This window comes from Vulpes lagopus, chromosome 4, assembly GCF_018345385.1.
Source record: "Vulpes lagopus strain Blue_001 chromosome 4, ASM1834538v1, whole genome shotgun sequence".
NCBI lineage: Eukaryota > Metazoa > Chordata > Mammalia > Carnivora > Canidae > Vulpes > Vulpes lagopus.
In genome coordinates, this window is record NC_054827.1 from 115,910,726 (window position 1) to 115,928,885 (window position 18,160).

General features: G+C 41.4%; 2 protein-coding genes across 4 annotated transcripts in view; one reads left to right on the forward strand and one right to left on the reverse strand.

Moving 5' to 3' along the window:
- Positions 1–543: 543 nt before the first annotated feature.
- On the reverse strand, positions 544–16,744 carry SAXO2 (stabilizer of axonemal microtubules 2). Of its 3 annotated transcripts, XM_041751304.1 has the most exons (5): positions 16,611–16,737; positions 16,079–16,219; positions 14,017–14,196; positions 8,488–8,690; positions 544–1,660 (listed from the first exon to the last, which is right to left on the reverse strand). In XM_041751304.1, the coding sequence occupies exons 3-5, from the start codon at positions 14,037–14,039 to the stop codon at positions 717–719; spliced, it is 1,170 nt and encodes a 389-aa protein (XP_041607238.1). In that variant the 5' UTR covers positions 14,040–14,196; positions 16,079–16,219; positions 16,611–16,737; the 3' UTR covers positions 544–716. The 3 variants fall into 3 exon arrangements, with proteins under 3 accessions (XP_041607238.1, XP_041607236.1, XP_041607237.1); XM_041751302.1 differs by lacking the exon at positions 16,079–16,219 and having other exon boundaries at positions 16,611–16,744; XM_041751303.1 differs by lacking the exons at positions 14,017–14,196; positions 16,079–16,219 and having other exon boundaries at positions 16,611–16,744.
- Positions 16,745–16,812: 68 nt separating this feature from the next.
- EFL1 (elongation factor like GTPase 1) overlaps positions 16,813–18,160 on the forward strand; it is a 121,219-nt gene continuing 119,871 nt past the window's right edge. Inside the window, exons 1-2 of the mRNA XM_041752671.1 lie at positions 16,813–16,927; positions 17,490–17,593. Of these exons, the coding sequence (XP_041608605.1) occupies positions 17,503–17,593 (91 nt within the window). The 5' untranslated portion in view covers positions 16,813–16,927; positions 17,490–17,502. The remainder of the gene's footprint in view (positions 16,928–17,489; positions 17,594–18,160) is intronic.

An 18,160-nucleotide genomic window follows, 5' to 3' on the forward strand; every position in this document is an offset into this window, starting at 1 on the left:
TCTTACGACCTTGAACATGGTGAAGAACAGTGCAATCACCCTCAACACCACCAAACAAAGTACACTGCATAGATACTCTGATGTCTGAGGAAATGAAGGCCATTGTCTTGGATGAGGGAATCCATGCATCATTTTCAGAGGTATGCGTATATAGTTCTAACGTGTTTTATACTCGGCAACTGGTACGTAAATAACCAGGTAGTTGCCATAATTTAAAACATAGGTATAAATGATAATCAATTGGAGACAAGCTACCAAACAGTATGTTGGGAATTAAAGTACTTCAGATGGGAATGAATGTCTATTATTTAACTTTCAGAATAACAGATTAAAGAACAATCTTGGTAAAAAATATCAATGGATTGATCTTAAAAAATGGATTTTAATGTCCTTATTTCCTGTAATTAATTTTCTAATTTTCTTGTTCAAAATTTAAAAATGATGTTTTAGCTCTCCCATAAATAATTTTTACTAAAAAAAAAAATTGGCTTTGGGGTGGCTGGGTGGCTCAGTCGGTTAAGTGTCCAACTCTTGATTTCAGCTCAGGTCATGATTTCAGGGTTGTGAAATCGAGCCCCGCATTGGGCTCTGTGCTGGATGTGGAGCCTGCTTAATGTTCTCTCTCTCACTCTTCTGCTCCCCCCACTCTAAAAAAAGTTGGCTTTGCCCATAGAAAACCAATATCTGTTAGCTTCCTTTCAAACATGAGTTGATGATCAGAAGGCCTCCACTGTGGGCGTGATCTTGCGGAAGAATTTATGACCTCGAGAATTTGTATTTTCAAAGATATACCCTGGAGGAGAAGGATAGCTAGCAGGGCAGATTTCCTGTTTCTTTGGTGTGTACTCTATAGAGTACATGGTTGTGTCATCAAATGGAGCAGAACTCTTAAACAAAGCATGTGCAGGTTTGCAGCTCTCTGTTGGGACCAGCTCATGTGGCACATAGTGAGACCTGAAAGTGCTCCAACCATCAAATTTTCCAGATGGGTTGGGAATCTGCTGTTGCTGCTTAATAAGACCTTGACGACAGCATTCCCAGGCTGGAAAATCTTCCTTTGTGGTGCTTTTTCCTTGAAAAGGAAAATTGTTAATTCTTCTCTGAGAAACTGGTCTGATGGGAACAACACGTTTGATCTGATAGGGAACATAGTCAAGATGGCTTGTGCTGTTTAACTGCATGGTACCTGTAGGTGGGGCATACTCTTGTAGTTTCTTGACTTCAGGTGGTGGAATTTCCCATGGTTGAAAGCTTTCACGGAATTCAGTACTTCCTTCAAAATGGGCATTTTGGGTCACTCTGGTATATGGAGGTCTGCAGATTTTTGCAGTTTCACCTACAAGACCCTGAAAGTCATATCGGTGAGTTGTGAGATCCTCAAAGGGTTGGCTGGTTGGCTTGTACACTGCTTTTGGCCTTGCAAACTTGAATTCTAGCTGATAAGGTACATAATCAAGGCGATGACTTGTATCACCATTAAAAGGAACTGTAGAGCATTTGGCCACAGGGCTGGGTTTAAAGTTTTGCCTAGGCTTTATCTCCTGAGGAACATAATCATCCTGAAATGTAGTTGAATTTCCAAATTTCACAGTTGGGGGATGATAAGTTTGTTCTGGTTTATAAAGGTCAATTTTCTGAATGTCCCAAGCTCTATAATCATCTTGAAAATAAAAAAGAGAGCATTTTAAAATACTGAAGAAAACAACCATCTTCTAAAAATCATGACTTACTTCTCTCATTGTCAAACATCATTCCATTTCCTTCAGAAAACACCAATCAAGTATGAAGTTGCTTAGATTCCTCTGATTTATGTTTTTTTCATATCCACTTTTCTCTTCCTATCTCCCCACTTTAGTACGTATAACTTTCTACTTCTAGATTTACCTGAATACACAAGGGAATGGAACATCTGAGCTTGGATTGTTGATAGTTTTTTGAAAGCCTGTGTTTTGAGTAAAGACAGAGTTTAGGAGATTATGGCTGTATTTTCAGGAACTGGTTGGGATTTTCACCATAACTCATGAAATGCTAACGTAAACCATAATATCTAGAGATTAACATAAAATCAAAGGCCCAGATACATGGGCAAAAGTGATGTGAGAATTATTCTTTGCCTTGGAGGGACTCCTCAAAGGAGAGAGAATTTCAATTCCATTATACTATAGGAAAGCCTACCAGATGCTCTGAGCAAACATACAGAATCACCTGAACTATCCAAGAAAGATCATTGCCTTCAACTTTACCTTCTCAGAAAATGGACTTCAAGGTGTCACCAAAAGACAGAGGGCCATCTAGAGGCCAGAGGCCTGAACTGAGTGCTTTCAAACAGCAACTAACCTATTTTATACTTCAGGTTACAAACAACAGAGGTTCCTTCATGATGCCTCAAGAAAAAGAGAGTTCACAGTAAAGGCTTCCAGGGAACTGGTGCTGGAAAGCTGTCAGGGTCAGAGGAAGCTTGAGGAAAGAGCTACTCCCTCCCTCCCTCTGCAAGAGCCCATGGTTTCTATTACAGCATATTCACTTCTCTGCACGCATCTGGTCTGATTGCTACTCTACAACCTGGGCTCTTCTGCCTGTTTATCAGTCCTGTTACCCTACAGGTGGATTTTTTTTACAGGTGGATTTTGAAGTCTTCACCTTACCACAGCTTCTACTTCATGGCATCCTTTTAGATTCATCTCTCACTTTTATCTAGCTCCATTTTTTCAAATTTGGGTTCACAAGAAGAAGAATGGCTTACCCAGCTCATCTCTTCTTGCCAGACTATTTTGTCTTGTCTCTTGGGCCAAGCATCTACTCTCATCCAAATATCAGTAGCTTGATGGGGTAGAAGTAATCATTCAGTCCACAACTTGGCCATTGTGGGAGAAATGTCTGAATGAAGAATTTTTCTCTCCAAAGTAGGTAACCATGTAAAATGCATTTGAGTTTTGGCCTTTCCAATAGACATTACATGGACTTTAGTCTAGACTCTAATACGTTATCTTGCATAACTTCTGTCTTTTATAAATTAATCTTTGGAATCTTTTCAAAGATTGTATATATTCCCTCCCTTTTTATGTATAAAATCATAACACAATTTTTCAGAAACTAAAAGGAAGTAACAGGGTGCTTTTGAAGGCCTAGAGTTCCACCTTACTGCCAAAACAACTGAGGAAAATGTTAATTTTATGAGAGAAAATAAATAGAAATGAGTATTTCTCCCTTACCAACCACTAGCTTTAATTTTCAAAAAGGAAGTAAGAATTTGGAAACTGAGACACAGGTTTGACAGTACATGTTACCATGAATATCAGTTCCAGATAACTGCAGAAAATTGATTTTCCTTTTATACATATGCCTATGCTCATATGTCTGGAACACTGATTATTTGTTTACTCTGGAATATTTATTAATAACATTCTAATGATACCTTTAAAACATCATAGTCTTTATTAATATCATCTGATTTTAGTATCTTATGGACACTTCTAGAAAGGCAAGCATAATGCCATGCACATCTAACAATACAGTCTGGTCATCTGACAACTGTGGTATTGTCCTGATTAGATAAGGGCAATTCAGTTTCCTCTGCTCATTCTTTTGATTCCTAGCCACTAAAATCTAGTTAGCAAGTTTGCTTGCTTCTGAACCACTTGAAGTCCATGAGGTGCCTGCACGTTTTTGCTCACCACGAATGTCTGTATGCAGAGCTCCAACCTCATCCTTATTAGTGACCTGTTCTATGTTCCTCTTTGAGGACATAAGTCCTAAGTTGCATATGCTAGTTCTCTTCCTTGGTACTTTGGAACCTGTTCCCTGTGGCATCTTATGGCACCATGGACTTGGAAATAACCTTTATAAAACCAAGGAGCTCCACCATGGGCATGTCTTTCTCAATCTACATATCATCAAACAACTCCCATACTTTTAATACTGCCTGCAAGCTGATGACTTCTACAGGCTGAATCTCCATTCCAGACTTTCTTTCGAATATCAAACCAACATATTTACCTTCCTACTAGATATCTCTATTTTGAGAGGTAAATATAAATTCTGTATGCTCCAACTGAATAGTCAATCTTGAAGTTTTTTTTTAATCTTGAAGTTTTAATTAAAATTTTAATTTCATTTACATTTAATGTCATAGTGAATGCTGTAGTTGAATTTAAGTTGACTATATTGCTATTTGCTTTGGACTCTTCTCACATGCTCTTTGTTTCCTTATTCTTACCCCTTATTTTCTGCCTTCCTTTGGATAAAGGGTATTTTTATTATTCCGTTTTCTCCATTAGAATTTTAATTAGAATTTGCCCTACTATTAGAATAAAAAAGCATTTTTATGTATAAGGGGACCTTATTGGCCTACCTGAACTTAAATTGATATTTTTACCACTTCTGGAGAAGTGGAAGAAACTTTCAACAGTGTAATTCCATTTACACGCTGCTATCTTTTGTGCTATTACATTTTACTTTTATATTAATATAAAAATACGTAATAACTGTGACTTTAAGAAGTCAATATTCTTTTATATTTGTCCACAAAGTTACCCTTTCTGTGTGTTACATTCCTTCCTGCATTTCATGCTGCCCTCTGGAATCATTTCCTTTGAACCTGAAGAACTTCCTTTACTACTTTTCGTAGTATGGGTTGGTTACTAACAAATTATCTGGGGGTTTTGTTTCTGAAAACATTTTTATTTTGCCTTATTTTTGAAGGATATTTTCACTAGACATAAAATTCTTGGATTCATTGGGTTTAAAGTTCTAGGGTCTTTGTTTTGTTTTTCAACACTTTAAAGATGTCATTGCATTATCTTCTGGCTTCCATGACTTCAGATGAAAAGTTAGGCATATGTCTAGTTTTTCTTTTCATAAATAATGTGTAGTTTTTCTTACTACTTTTGAAGATTAACCTTCACTTGGCTTTTAGAAGTTTGGTGACAGTTGCCTAAGTGTGGTATTCTTTGTATTTATCTATTTGGGGGATTTATTGAGCTTTTTGAATCTGTGACCTGATTTGTGCATCAATTTTGGAAATTTCTTGACCATCATCTCTCCAGATATTTCTTGACTTTTCATAGGTCTCATATTTTACCAAATGCTAGATGGCATGTATATGTAAACCACAGACATTAAAATCAATGTTATTTTCAAAAGGAGAAAGCTTAGTTTTTCCAATGTTAGGAAGATCACCTTGAGCTAGGAATTGAGCTAGGTTGGTGCTCAGAGGCACTTTTAGTTAGACATAATCTTCAAAATCTTTCTCTAGTTACAAGGACAGGAACTGTGGTGTGTTTGTGGTAGTGTCCTCATTCTCTGGTACATTATGTCCTAAGCACTTACTCTGAAGTACAGCTATGGGATATTTCTGTGGGATCTTTCTGGCCCAGTCTCCTAGCCCATCATACCCTCTAAACACTCAGCAAACATCCCACAAGGGAAATCAGCCATACATCTGGAGGACTGATAGATTCCAGTTTGTCATACCAGTCCACATATCAGATGCTCCACTGGTTTGCTTTCACCCAGTAGAGTCTCTGTTATGCCACCCCAGTCTTCAGCCTAGGCTTAGGTATGACAAATGCTCCCAGGGAAGTAAACAGTTGGCTATTTTAGGTCACCTAAGAAGGCCTCCTCCATCTCTGCAATTTTAGTTCTTTGCTTCCACAGCTGTCTAATGCCATGAAATAGATTTTTTATACTTTAAAAATTTGTACATATTTTTAGCTGTTGCAGTGGAAATAATGGCTTTCTGTCATTTACTGTATCCTATCTGGGAACAGAATTCAAACATTTTTAGCAGCTACAAGAAAAATACTAAGCTCCCCAGCCTAGTAATCAAGACTTCACAATCTGATCTCTATCTACATTTATAGAGGTACACCCCAATCTCTTCAGTTCCTGAAATCCTCAGATGTTTACTGAACAACCCCTTTATTTTTCTGGCTCTATGTGTTTTTGCTCATTTCATCTTAATTTTTGTGATTTCCCTCCCTTTCCTATAGATCAATACTTACTGGTCTCTGATACATTCTCAGGCTGGACTGAAGTGTTATCTTGCTCAGTCTCAATTTTTGAAACAGGACTTGTTCCATTAATTTTCTAGTGAATTATCCTCCTCCCTAATGATAACACATATTATTTATTTCTAGTATGTCTATTTAGTTTTTAATGCTATTATTGCTTTTCCCCCTCAATCATAAAGTATCTAAATGTTAACAAACATGCTCAATTCAAATCTCTGCATTCAGATCTCTATAGGGCCTACTACAGAGCAGAGTAATCCTTAAACATTTATCAAACCAAATACTGGTCTATTTTCATCATTCACGTTTCAATATAAATGACTTTCTAAACTGAGCCTGCTGGAGGGCAGATACATTTCTGTCTCATAGAACTGCATCTCCAGAATCTAGATTTACCCTTCTCACCATAGCCCTACACGGTTTTTTCTTTCTTTCTCATTATCATTTAATTTGTCTTTCCTGTTTCCTGATTCTCAGTGGATAGTGAGAGTCTCTTCTCATTGTGACTTATTGCCAGCTACAGACCTATCCTTACATAAATACCTACAAAACCTGCAGTATAATCATCACACAGAATGAGTACTGCATTAGCCCTTAGTATTTATTGTTTCATGCTCCCACATCTGGAAATACAATAACCTTTCCTCACGAGGAAAGGTTAGAAGTGAGAAAATCAGAGGAGGCCCAGGAATCCTCAACATTGGATTATAGGGGGAGAAGTATAGAAATCTACAGGAAACCCAGGTAATGAGCTTAGAGAACGTGTGTGTGTGTGTGTGTGTGTGTGTGTGTGTGTGTGTGTAATAGTCACAGGGAATATCAATATTACTGATATTTTAAAAAAATCTCGTAGGACAAAAAAGAAAAGAAATTATGATGGTTGTTAAAAGACACAGTTGCTTTCACTAATTTTATTTTATGTCCAATTGTTATGGCAATACATGACCTCCTCTGCATACCAGTAAATACAAAACTGCAATTACTATATGCTGTACTGCATTATAACAATATACTTGTTCACCACGTGCATTGTCTTAAAACTTTGTTCCTTGTGTAGCATCTGTAGCATCTTATGTGCTCACAGCCTAAAAGATGAAAGCACAATGCTCCTGACCTCCCTCCCTATAGATCATAGCATACTGATAACATGCAATCACTTACACATTGAACTGGTAAGGGTGATATTTAAAGAAAACATATGCATTCAGCTATTGCCTATTTAAAACGTACACCATTGCTTTTATTGTGGGTGACATCACTTTTATAAATGGGTTTTATATGAGGATATATCTCATATAAAGGTATATGATTCAGCTGTATCACATAATGAATGAAAAGGATATAAACTTAAATATTAAATCACATTATTAAAAATATAGAAATAATATGTACTAACAAGATAGACTTTATTTAAAAAAAAGACCCCATTCTCTAAAAGCAATAGAATATTTTAAAATCAGGTTGATTTTGGGGGAGAAACCAGCCCCTTACTCTTCTAAGTCAGTTGCCAATAGGGAGAAGGTATTTTCACACTTCTTCCATGCTGGAAGTCTTGGAGGAGCTGGTCTCCTAAGTGGTGGTCCAACATTGTCACTGGGTGGATAAGCCTATTTTATTGAGTTAAGTATCGGGAAGCATCTGTTTCATCCTTCATGCTGGTCTTTATCACTATAAAGGGAATATATAGTTCTCCATCTGCTAACTCTTCTGCTTTATCAGTTGGTTCAGAACCTAAATCGTAAAGGGAATTGCTATTTATTTGACCTTCTGAAAGACTCAAGTACACTCAGTAGAGTTTCAGCTCATTCTGGAATGGAAAGAAAGGAACAGTGCCAACTAAATGTGGCATAATGTGATAAGTGTGACATAATGCTTTTTCAATGACATTCCTTGTTTTTATGGTTGACCCTTGAACAACACAGGAATTAGGGGCACTGAGCCCCTGCACAATTAAAAATCTGCACATAATTTTGACTCCTCAAACTACCAATGGCATACTGTTGATCAGAAACTTTAACAATAGCATAAACAGTCAACATATATTGTGTATGTTATATGTATTATATGCTCTATTCTATTCTTATTCAAGTAAGCTAGAGAAAAGAAAGTGTTAAGGAAACCATAAGAAAAAATACATTTATAGGACTGGACTGTATTTATAAAAAAAAGAATCTACATTTACTTGGATCCACACAGTTTGAACCACACTGCTAGTGGGTCAACTGTATATGCTTTTAGATAGAACAAATAAATTAAGTGGCTAAATTTAGCCAGAAATTCAGGTCTTCTAACTTTCATTCAGGCAAATGGTCTTTTTTTTTCTCCCCCACTATATAATACTACTTTGACCAAAGCAAGAAAGAAGTTTCCTAAGTGGTGGGAACTAATTTTGGCAACACACCAAATTATGCTGTGATGTTGGGTGGAAGTGAGCTTTAGTCTTTTTGGCTCCTTCACCTTTGAAATGTCAAGTTACCTTTATAGGTTGGGACAGTGTCCACCTTCCCTCGTTTCACTTGTTTTCTTTCCAAAGGCCGGACTATGGCCACAGGCTGTACTTTGTAAGAATTAAAATCCTGTTTGTAGGTAGTGCCAAGATCAATCGCCCCCTGTTTTGGTTTGTATTCTTCTGGTACGGGGCGAGGCTGTTTGACTATCTCATAAGGACGGTAATCCGATCTGAAACATATAAATTTGAAACATAGCCTCACAGGTTCCTTTATTTCTAATTATTTCAATGCAGTATTGACGTTTTCAAAGTTTCTTTCACTTAGAAAGTCTAAGAAGATACTAAAGTGGTGATAGCTGATAAACTACTTGAAATACTTTAATTCCTTCATGTCCTATCCACTGACTAAATAGCTTAAGAAATAAGTGTGTCAAAAATCCTAGTTTTCAAACATCATTATTATGTGATCTTTAGTTGATTGGATCTTACGTAAATAAACTCTTTTAGTAACTGCATTTTTTTCTAACTAGAAGGAAATCTTAGGTGAAAGATTTAATGACTCTAAGAAAAAATTTTAAATATCCTTGAAATTATCCTACTTGAAGACTAAGCTGAATTTGGACATGCTTCTTCATACTGAAATCATGCTGTCTTCCCACTTATTATTAAATAATCAATTAAATGAATAATCAATGTCTAAACTCTGGCCTTCAGTCATAAGTCACATTCATAGTATAGATGTGATTCTCACTCATCTCTGGATCCTTGAGAAGCCCTGGCCATGAATGAGAGCCATAGTGTAGTCCAGCCACCCCAGGCATTTTGCAGAAGTGGTGCTGCAGACACTGGGGCTGACTGGTGGGGCGAAGATGACTGGCCTAGAGTGACCCGACAGCCTGGGTCCAAATTCACTAGGTGCGTGACCTTGGACAACTTAGTTAACCTGTTGAGGCCCCAGTTTTCTTATATATAAAGTAGGACAAGCATGTCATCTACCTCATAGGGTTATTTTAAGGACTGGAACATGCACATGCACACACACACGCATACGAGAGCCTGGTACATGGCAGCAGCAAGATGTTAGCTCCTACTATTATGACTACAAGTCTTCGAAACTGCTTTTTTCCTTCTGAACTCTACTGTGTCACTCATTTTGTTGGTTTGAACCATCTTATATTAATTACTATTTCCTATTTATGTCCATAAGCCCCCTAAAGCAGAAGCCTCACTGAGTCCCTCCTCCCATTCACAATGTCCCTTCTTAGATTTGGTGGCTCTTCTTCAACTGGGTCCACATGATCCAGGCCACTGTCCAGCACAGCGGCTTCCTGAGCATGGCTGAAGGGCCATGGTGGCTTTTTTGTTACTGAGTCCATTTCTCATCTGTCCTGCGGGGCATTCTTCCCCACTCCCTCCGTCTCTGGGAGCCTCTTTCCTCCTGCCTTCATGCTGGTTTCTCCTCAGCCTCTGATGTGGCTGTGACCCCTGCTCCTCAGCCACTGAACACTTAGGCTACACACGGTACTGTTCTCCCCCAGTGCTCACCCCTGAAGACAGCTCTACTCTCACTTACAACGTCAGTTACTACCAATAATGACCCACCAACCTGTAAATCAGCTCAGACTTCTGAGCTCCCTACCTGCATTTGCAGTGGCATCTCCAAACTTAACATGCCCCCAGTCCAATGCACTATTTGCCCCTGACAGATGTGGTCTGCTGGCTGGTGGCCCATCATAGGGAAGGGCATCGCCATCTCTCCAGCTGTGCAGTGACCAACAAGCACTCACCCTTCACCCCTTAGCTCTCTCCTGGGGCTGCTTCATCACCAGCTCCCGCCACCTTGACCTCCTTTCTCTCTCCAATCTCACCCTTTTCTCCAGGTCATTACCACAACACTCCAAGCTCTCATAATAGCTCATTCAAGTCAGTTCAACAATTCCTAAACTCATTTATATGCATCCACTCTGGTTTCTGTCAAGTCTTTCCTCACCTTGCACCCAAACTGATCCTGCTTCACTTGGTAATTTGATCAGGTCATGCTGGTCCTCATCTGCCTAGACTCTTACCCCATTCCACACCCCCTCAAAGAACAAGCAAGCACACAAGCAGACAGACAAACAAATGAGAAAGAAAAGAGAGGTCCCATGATCTCTTACTGCTCCAATGACACAGAAAAAAATGCATGTGGCCTCCTTCACTAGCTGCCTCCTCTGTGCCCGAGCTGACCTTTTCTGAGAATTTCCTCCTCTGCTCCTGCCTCCTGCTCATTGTCTGCCATGCATTTCCTTACCCACTTCATCCAGTTAATTGCTTCATCCTTCAGGATTTCACTCATTCCTCTCAATTTCCTGATAAAGTCAAAACTTTTATTCTGGCTCTCAAGTCACCTCATGCCTATCCATGGATTTTTTTCCCTGGTGCGATTTTGTACTTATTCTGAGTGATATGTTGCTACCTTCCTTAGACCGCAGTGCCTGTGAGCACAGAGATCATGACTGTTGTTGCTAACTGCTGTATCCCAGGTGCTTAGTGTGGTACCTGACACTAAATAGATGCTTACTAAGTATTATTGAATAGATAAATAGAAGTCACATACCTCTCATTCTCAAGACATCTAAGTTGTTCTTTGCTCTTCCCAAATACCAGCTAGAGGGGAATAGGCTAAAATGCAATCAGGGGGTGGAAGAATCAGGGAGAGGACAGAGAGAAGGCTTAGATGTCTTAGTTTCTCTAGTTAGATTAGTTAAGTGTTAGAAAGTATACCTCCTCACTCAAAGCAACTTTCTATGAGCAGTAATGACTGAATACACTCTTAGACATCAGATATGTCCCCAAACATAGAACATGTCCATAATCATAATTCCAGGGCAGATTTCCTGCCAACTCTGGCACTCACTTAACTACTGCAACTGTAATGCTGTAAAGGATCAAAAATATTGTCTAGACCTCTGCTCTTTACCCAGTCTCATCCTTTACTATAGAAAAGTATAGAATGATACTTTGTTCTCCCTTGGTACAGATACATCAGCTTTCTGCTGCTTAGTCAACACAGTCAACATGAGGGAGTTAAGGAAAGGTTCCAAACCTCTAGCATAGGGTTCTTGGAAATACTGCTAGTTCCCTGGTCAAAATGTAAAGAAAAGATGCAATGTTTTACTAAGTGTAGAGATGATGATTTAAGAAATGGATATTTTAGTTTTATTGGCATATTGTACCTTTTGGGATTTGGGACATCTTTTTCTTTTTGTTTGTTTTTTGGGTTTTGCTTTGTATTTTTGTTTTACTATCAAGGGATACTTGAACAAGTTACCTGACAAACCCAGAATTGAAAAGCAATTGCTTTTTTAAAGAAAGATATGGCAGGTTACACTTTTTAATTATTTTAACACTTAGAACTAGTTAAATGCAGAATCTTTATTCAACAAATATGCTTATTGCAGAATTTATTTCAAATCTCCATTATGGATCATTAAGGCATTGAGGAAGAATGTTAAAGCAAGAAAAAAAGAGCAACCACTCCCATATGCTCTGTCCCAATCGATTGTTCAATTTCTTCATCCTATTTGCTATAATCTATATTTTGTTTATTCATTTGAGTTTTTGGTTCTCAGTTGCACTTCCACAAGGCTGTAAGCAACAGGAAGGCACAGTCCTTCACGTCCCATGTCAGACACAGGGAACAGTGCAGTACTCGGTCCACTTCACTGAATCTGTGGCAACAGAATGAACAGCAATGCTGGTTAAAAATGCAGATCCCTGGGATCCACTCTGTCACCTGTTGACTGTTTTAGGTGGAACTCTGGAATCTGCAATTTTAACCCTTCTGGATGATTCTAAAGCAATCTGAGGGCTATGGAAGATTTTCAAATCTGTGGAAGAGCTGCACACCTACAGAAGTCAAAGAGAGTCACCAAAGCACTGTTACTACAAGGGTTGCCTAAAATGTTAAAGGTAGAAGTACTGGACTAAAAGTTTGGAAGTTTCAACCTTTGCTCATGCAAGTAAAATGAGCTCTATCTAAAATGATATGAAAATGATAACATTGCAAACTGAAGTTGTTACAGAGCATTTTTAAAACCCCAAATTCCAGAAATCTGATGTATGTATTCCTTGAAAGCAAGAACCTCTATTTATTGGTCTTATACTTAACACCTAAGATTGTGCCTTGAATATGGTATGCACATTAATAAGGAAAAGAATGCATTTACAAAGATAAAAAAATATTTTTTCTTAAAAGAAGCAGCGGGATGCCTGGGTGGCTCCTGTGGTTGAGCATCTGCCTTTGGCTCAGGGTGTGATCTTGGAGTCCCAGGATCAAGTCTCATATCAGGCTCCCCTTGGGGAGCCTGCTTCTCCCTCTGCCTATGTCTCTGCATTCCTGTGTCTCTCATGAATAAATGTTTAAAAAATAAAAAAGAAGCTAAGTCCAAATGAGTTTAGGCTTAGGATTTTTTTTTTTTTTTTTTTTTGTCATCTATCATCCACTGAATAAACACTGAGTGCCTATTATGCTAGCAGACATTGTGCTAGGTTTCTGGAAATAAAATGCTAAGATGAGAAGGGACAGAGTCCCTCTTTGCATGGCCCTCTGAAATGATAAATAATAGGAAGATGTTTTAGGGGCTTACATAGGGGATTTTTACCCAGCCTGAGAACCAGGTACAGTGCCAGCGGCCATCAGAGTACTTTGAGATCTATAGGTTACACAGGCACTAACTGGGGTCATGGTGAGGGAAAATTCCAGGTAAGTAAAATAGTATATTGGAAGGCTCTGTGGCAAGGGAATCCTGATATTCTCAAGAAATGAAAAATATCCTATGGGATGTGAGCATTAAAGAGCACAGTGACAATAAAATCGAGAAGCAATTAGGGACCAAACCAAGAAGGGATTTTGGTAGGGATTTTTATATATATTAAATATTATGGGAAAGGTTTTTTTTTTAAAGATTTTATTTATTTATTAATGAGAGACACAGAGACAGAGAGAGAGAGACAAAAACACAGGCAGAGGGAGAAACAGACTCCATGCAGGGAGCCAACCTGGGACTCGATCCCAGGTCTCCAGGACTACATTCTGGGCCGAAGGCGGCGCTAAACCATTGAGTCACCCTGGGCTGCCCTATTATGGGAAAAGTTTTAAGTATTTTAAGCGAGGAGGTGATAGGATTAGAACTGCACTTTGAAAAGATCATCTCTGCGGGCTGAAGTATAGGAAACAGATCAGAGATGTCAGACCTAGAGTAGATACAGAAAAACGGGAAGCTCTTGTATTCCTCCAGTTGGAGGTGACAGTGGAAAGCAAACACACATGAGAGATTTTAGGTGGTTAAAAAAAAAAAAAAAGAAAAATTTGTATTTCCTCTTTTCCTTACTTTGTCATTCTAAGTTACTTCTCATCTTTCTGATTTTCTCAAGTTGCAACTCAACTAGTTCCTTGTTTCTTGGTTCAACTTTGATAAACTTAATAGTTCAATTTAAAGAGTTAAAAAAAACTTTATTAAGACTAGAAGAGTTGGGGAAAAAAATAAGTCAAGCAAATAGTTTCTTAATATTTACTTAAATGTTGTTATTCCTTCCATTTTGCCACGGCATGCTCGAAATTCTTGCTTGGGTTTAAGACTCTGAGGTGGAAGCACATTGCCATATGTAGGATATTTTTCCAAATATTCAGTTGTAGGGCAAGAATGGCCAGAATTTTCATAAATTCTCGTGGTTCCATGTGGACAGTGATGTCGTCTGTGCAAACATAAATACACTGCAAGATTATTTTGACTTCCCAAAATATTTTATAATAATTGAATCTTAATCAGTCCTTCAATAAGCATAGGATCTCTAAATTTAAAAGCAGCTTTACTAAAACACACACATACACAGACACAAAACCCTTCTGTTTATTCTGTAGTGGTGTTTGCCAAAACAAGAATAAATTATGGTATGTCCTTTCAGGTGGAAACTCTGGCTTTCCTCTGACAAAGATTTAGCAGGTCTCCTTATACTGAGAAGCTGAAAAGCCCACAAGCACATTTCTCAGGTCCCTTGCAGGCAGGTTCCACACAATTGAGCTTTCAACCTGTTGGATGTTCACATGAGACTCTGACTCAGAATGCTACCTGGGGAGAGAGGCAGGACACAGCCCCATTGCTGCAGGATTGTGGGAGAGGAGAGACAGGGAGGTTGGAGCCAGCAGCCATCCGGCAGCATTCAGCCTTGCAAGGGGGCTTCCTGACCTGCAGCTCCCTGACGTTGGCAGTAAGGAGTGCTTCTGAGGCCTATAGCTTGGCTGCTGCAGGTTCCCGGTTGATAGTAGAGGCAGCAGCTCCCTTGGCAGCCCAGTTTTGAGATGACATTTCTGGGAATCTTTCCTAAAAATCTTATTTTGAGAACTGTTTCTTCGGTTCTTCCAACAGTTCTGTGAGCTATATATACTCCTTAGTAAATTCTTCTATTTCTAGACTAGAATACAATAGATTATATTGTCTGTAATGAAGAACCCTGGCCAATATATCATATAAGCTAATATCATGCAGTGGTTAAAGAGAAGGGGTTTGTTCTTGTGGTGCAGCCATTGCAAGATGCAGAGAAAAAGTTGTGGTAGAACAGAATGTATGGTATGGTTTCTCTCTCTTCCCTTTTAAAGAATGTACAAAAAGCCTTAAAGAACATTTAGTATTTGTGGTGACCAGGATTATGAGGGATTTTCACTATATTCTAGGTTTTTTGCCTTGAATTTGCATACTATGCCTATTCATTTCATAATCAGAAAAAAAAAGGCTATTAAACAGAAAAACCCAAGCAAAACACAAAAAAGTAAAATCCCACAATGCTGAAATATGAGGTCAATTTCTCAGTCCTATGTCATTTGGGGACTAAGTGCTAATAATCCAAGCCCATGGAAGGAAGGTTGGATTTGAAGAAAATGCATATGGTCTGTAGATGAAATCATAACCCCCAAGAAGAACATAGGAGAGATAAGCAGCTTTGCTTAGAGGCTGCTGGACAGCAAGAATTGCTGTGCAGGGAAGAGTGAAGAGGTGGTGTCATAGGCTGTTCAGGAAAATTCAAAGTGAGAGGAGTCAAGAAATTCAGGATTATAAGCTGACAATGGAGGCTTTGGGAAAGTGCTGAAGTGATTTAGTATCACATCTGGTCTTTTGGAAAAATCAGGGACAGGGTCCATAGGTCATACATGCAGGTTCTGATTTGGGTGCATGGAGTTACAAGAATCAAGTCAAAGCTTTGGAATTTCTCATTGTTCTTCGTTTTATTTTCCATCAAAAACATTCATTCATACTATAACAAAACAATTAAGAAATACTGAAAAGCTTATAAAGGAAAGCAAAAGTCTCCTGTCCCAATGTTTCCAATCTCTAGAAACAACTTTCTGACAATCTCTTTTTAGTTTTTTTGGAGGCTACATCTGCTTTTTAATTTTTTCTTTTTAGTAACCTTTTAACATCTTGATTTATCCACTTAAATTTTACAAAAGTTCAAATCCTAACATAAATGTGACAGATTTTATTGATACCATTCCAATACTCACTTCCCACTGCTACATGATCATTCTTTCATTGTGGGGAATCTACATGATGCTTCTAATATTTATTTAGCAAATACTTACTTAATTCCTAGGCCAGCAGTGAAGCTAAAGGAGAAGACTGTTTACAGGAGCTGGGAAGTTGTTGGGCAGGACTCCCAGACCAATCCTTGGTTTCTAGGTGAAGGCTACTCCCTTCTCAGGCAGATCCCTAGGGGTCACTGCCTGGAGGGGACGGGACGGGGTCAGGGATGGACGGAGAGCGGGCGGGGGCACTGCCTGGAGGGACGGGACAGGGTCAGGGATGGACAGAGCTGCAGGTGGAAGGAAGCAAGGCAGGGTTGAGCGCTCAGGGACCTGCACATCGCCCTACTCCTATGGAGTCCCAGGGGGTCCGACCACGCCCCAGGCCCTAGAGGACCGGTGCCCCTGCGCCCCTACCTCCGCCAGCGGGCCCGCGCTCAGGGCGCACCGGGCCGCCGGGTCGGCAGCCCACACATTCAGCCCGGTAGCCGGCGGGTGCGGGGCGAGCGTCCACCTCCCTGGGCTCCGGGGCCCGGCCACCCCGCCCGCCCGCCCGGCCTCCCCGCCCGCCGCCCCGCCGGCCCGCCCTTACCCGCAGGTGCAGATCTGACACAGACACCGGCTCCTCATGCTCTCCGCCCGCAGCGGCCGCCCCGCGGGCTCTCAGCACCTGCAGCTTCCGCGGCGCCCACGGTCGTCAGGGCAACCGCGGACGCCCGGGAGACCGACGCGGCGCCCGCTTCCGGCTTCCGGCGCGTCCAGACGCGCGCGGGTCAGAGGTCGTGCGCCCGCCAGCCCCGCCCCCGGCGCGCGCGTCCGGGTCCGCAGGGCAGTCGGCGCGTCCCGTCCGCGCGGTGTGTCGGGCTGCGGGCTGAGCGGGGCGGCGGGTCGGCGGGTCGGCGGCGGCCGGTGAGTGCGGCGTCCTCCGCGGGCTGCGGGCGGCAGCGCGGGGGCGTGGCCGGGGGCCGCGAGGAGCCCCGGCTGGGAGCGGCCGCCGCCCAGCGCCCTCGGGTCCACGCGGGGCCGCCGCCTCCGCGGGCTGTGGGCCGCGATCGTGGAGACGGCGAGCGCGGGGCCCCGGGGAGGTGAAGGGAGGGCGCCCGGGGGGGGCTGCGCTCCGGGAGCCCTGCAGTGCACCTGCTCGGAGAGGGCGCGCGTGGGCCGGGCCGGGGGCGGGGGCGCGGGCGCTGGAGTGCGGGAGGGAGGGAGGGAGCGGCCGGGGGTCCTGGCTGGGTCCTCGCTGCGCGGCGGGTCCCCGGGGACAGGCGTGCTGTGACCTCCGCTCGGGTGCTCACCTGGGCCCGGACCTGGGCGCGACCCGGGCGGGCGTGCGCTTGAGCCGACAGGCCCCGGGTTCCTTCCTGGCGAGCCCTGTCGGGCCCCCGCGTTACAGGGGAAAAGTAATAGGTTCACGGGGGAAAATTAATAGTTTAGGCCCGATCTTTAGCGCGTGTGCTCTTGTGATACACAGGAAATCAGGGACCATGGTGCTCAATAGTTTGGAGAAGATGATTCACCTGCAGAAAAACACTGCTAACATCAGGAACATCTGCGTGTTAGCTCACGTCGACCACGGTAAGAGCCCTTCTTAGAGGGCTTACTAGCAGCCCTGAAGCGGGTGTGTCTCCGCAGGTGTGGGAGGAGCGAAGCTTGGGCAGGTGAGACTGATGACTGCGAGTATGGCTTTACAAGTTTACTGCGAGAGACGCGGCCATAAAGCCCTTGAAATGAACGTGGCTAACTAGTGCTTAGCGTTCTTCTGTGTAGTGTATTTCATTGCCTTTTATTTATTTTATTTTATTTTTTTAAGATTTCATTTATTTTATTTTGGAGAGTGTGAGCGTGCAAGCAGGGGGAGGGGGAGAATCCAAGCAGACTCCCTGCAGGGCTTGATCCCAGGACCCTGAGATCATGACCCGAGCTGAAACCGAGAGTCAGATGCTCCACCACTGAGCCACCCAGGTGCCCCTGTGTAATTTTTTTTTTTTTCCCTTAATGAGAACTTGAGTTTTGGTTAAAATGAACATCTTTGGAATGGATTTGTAATATAAAAAGTCTGTAGTGTTGACGTAATGTCTTCAGAGCCTGTGTTATGTGATTCTATTTAACTCATCACGTATTTAGTGAACATCTGTTAAACTC

What these genes read in the sequence shown, in the direction of transcription:
- SAXO2 (XM_041751302.1), bottom strand. Translation starts at nt 16,648, where the DNA reads ATGAGGAGCCGGTGTCTGTGTCAGATCTGCACCTGCGG. An exon ending in TGTCAGATCTGCACCTGCGG is followed by an intron (nt 14,197 to 16,610) that starts GTAAGGGCGGGC and finishes ATGTTTGCACAG; the next exon opens with ACGACATCACTGTCCACATG. An exon ending in CACTGTCCCAACCTATAAAG is followed by an intron (nt 1,661 to 8,487) that starts GTAACTTGACAT and finishes TTTATTTTCAAG; the next exon opens with ATGATTATAGAGCTTGGGAC.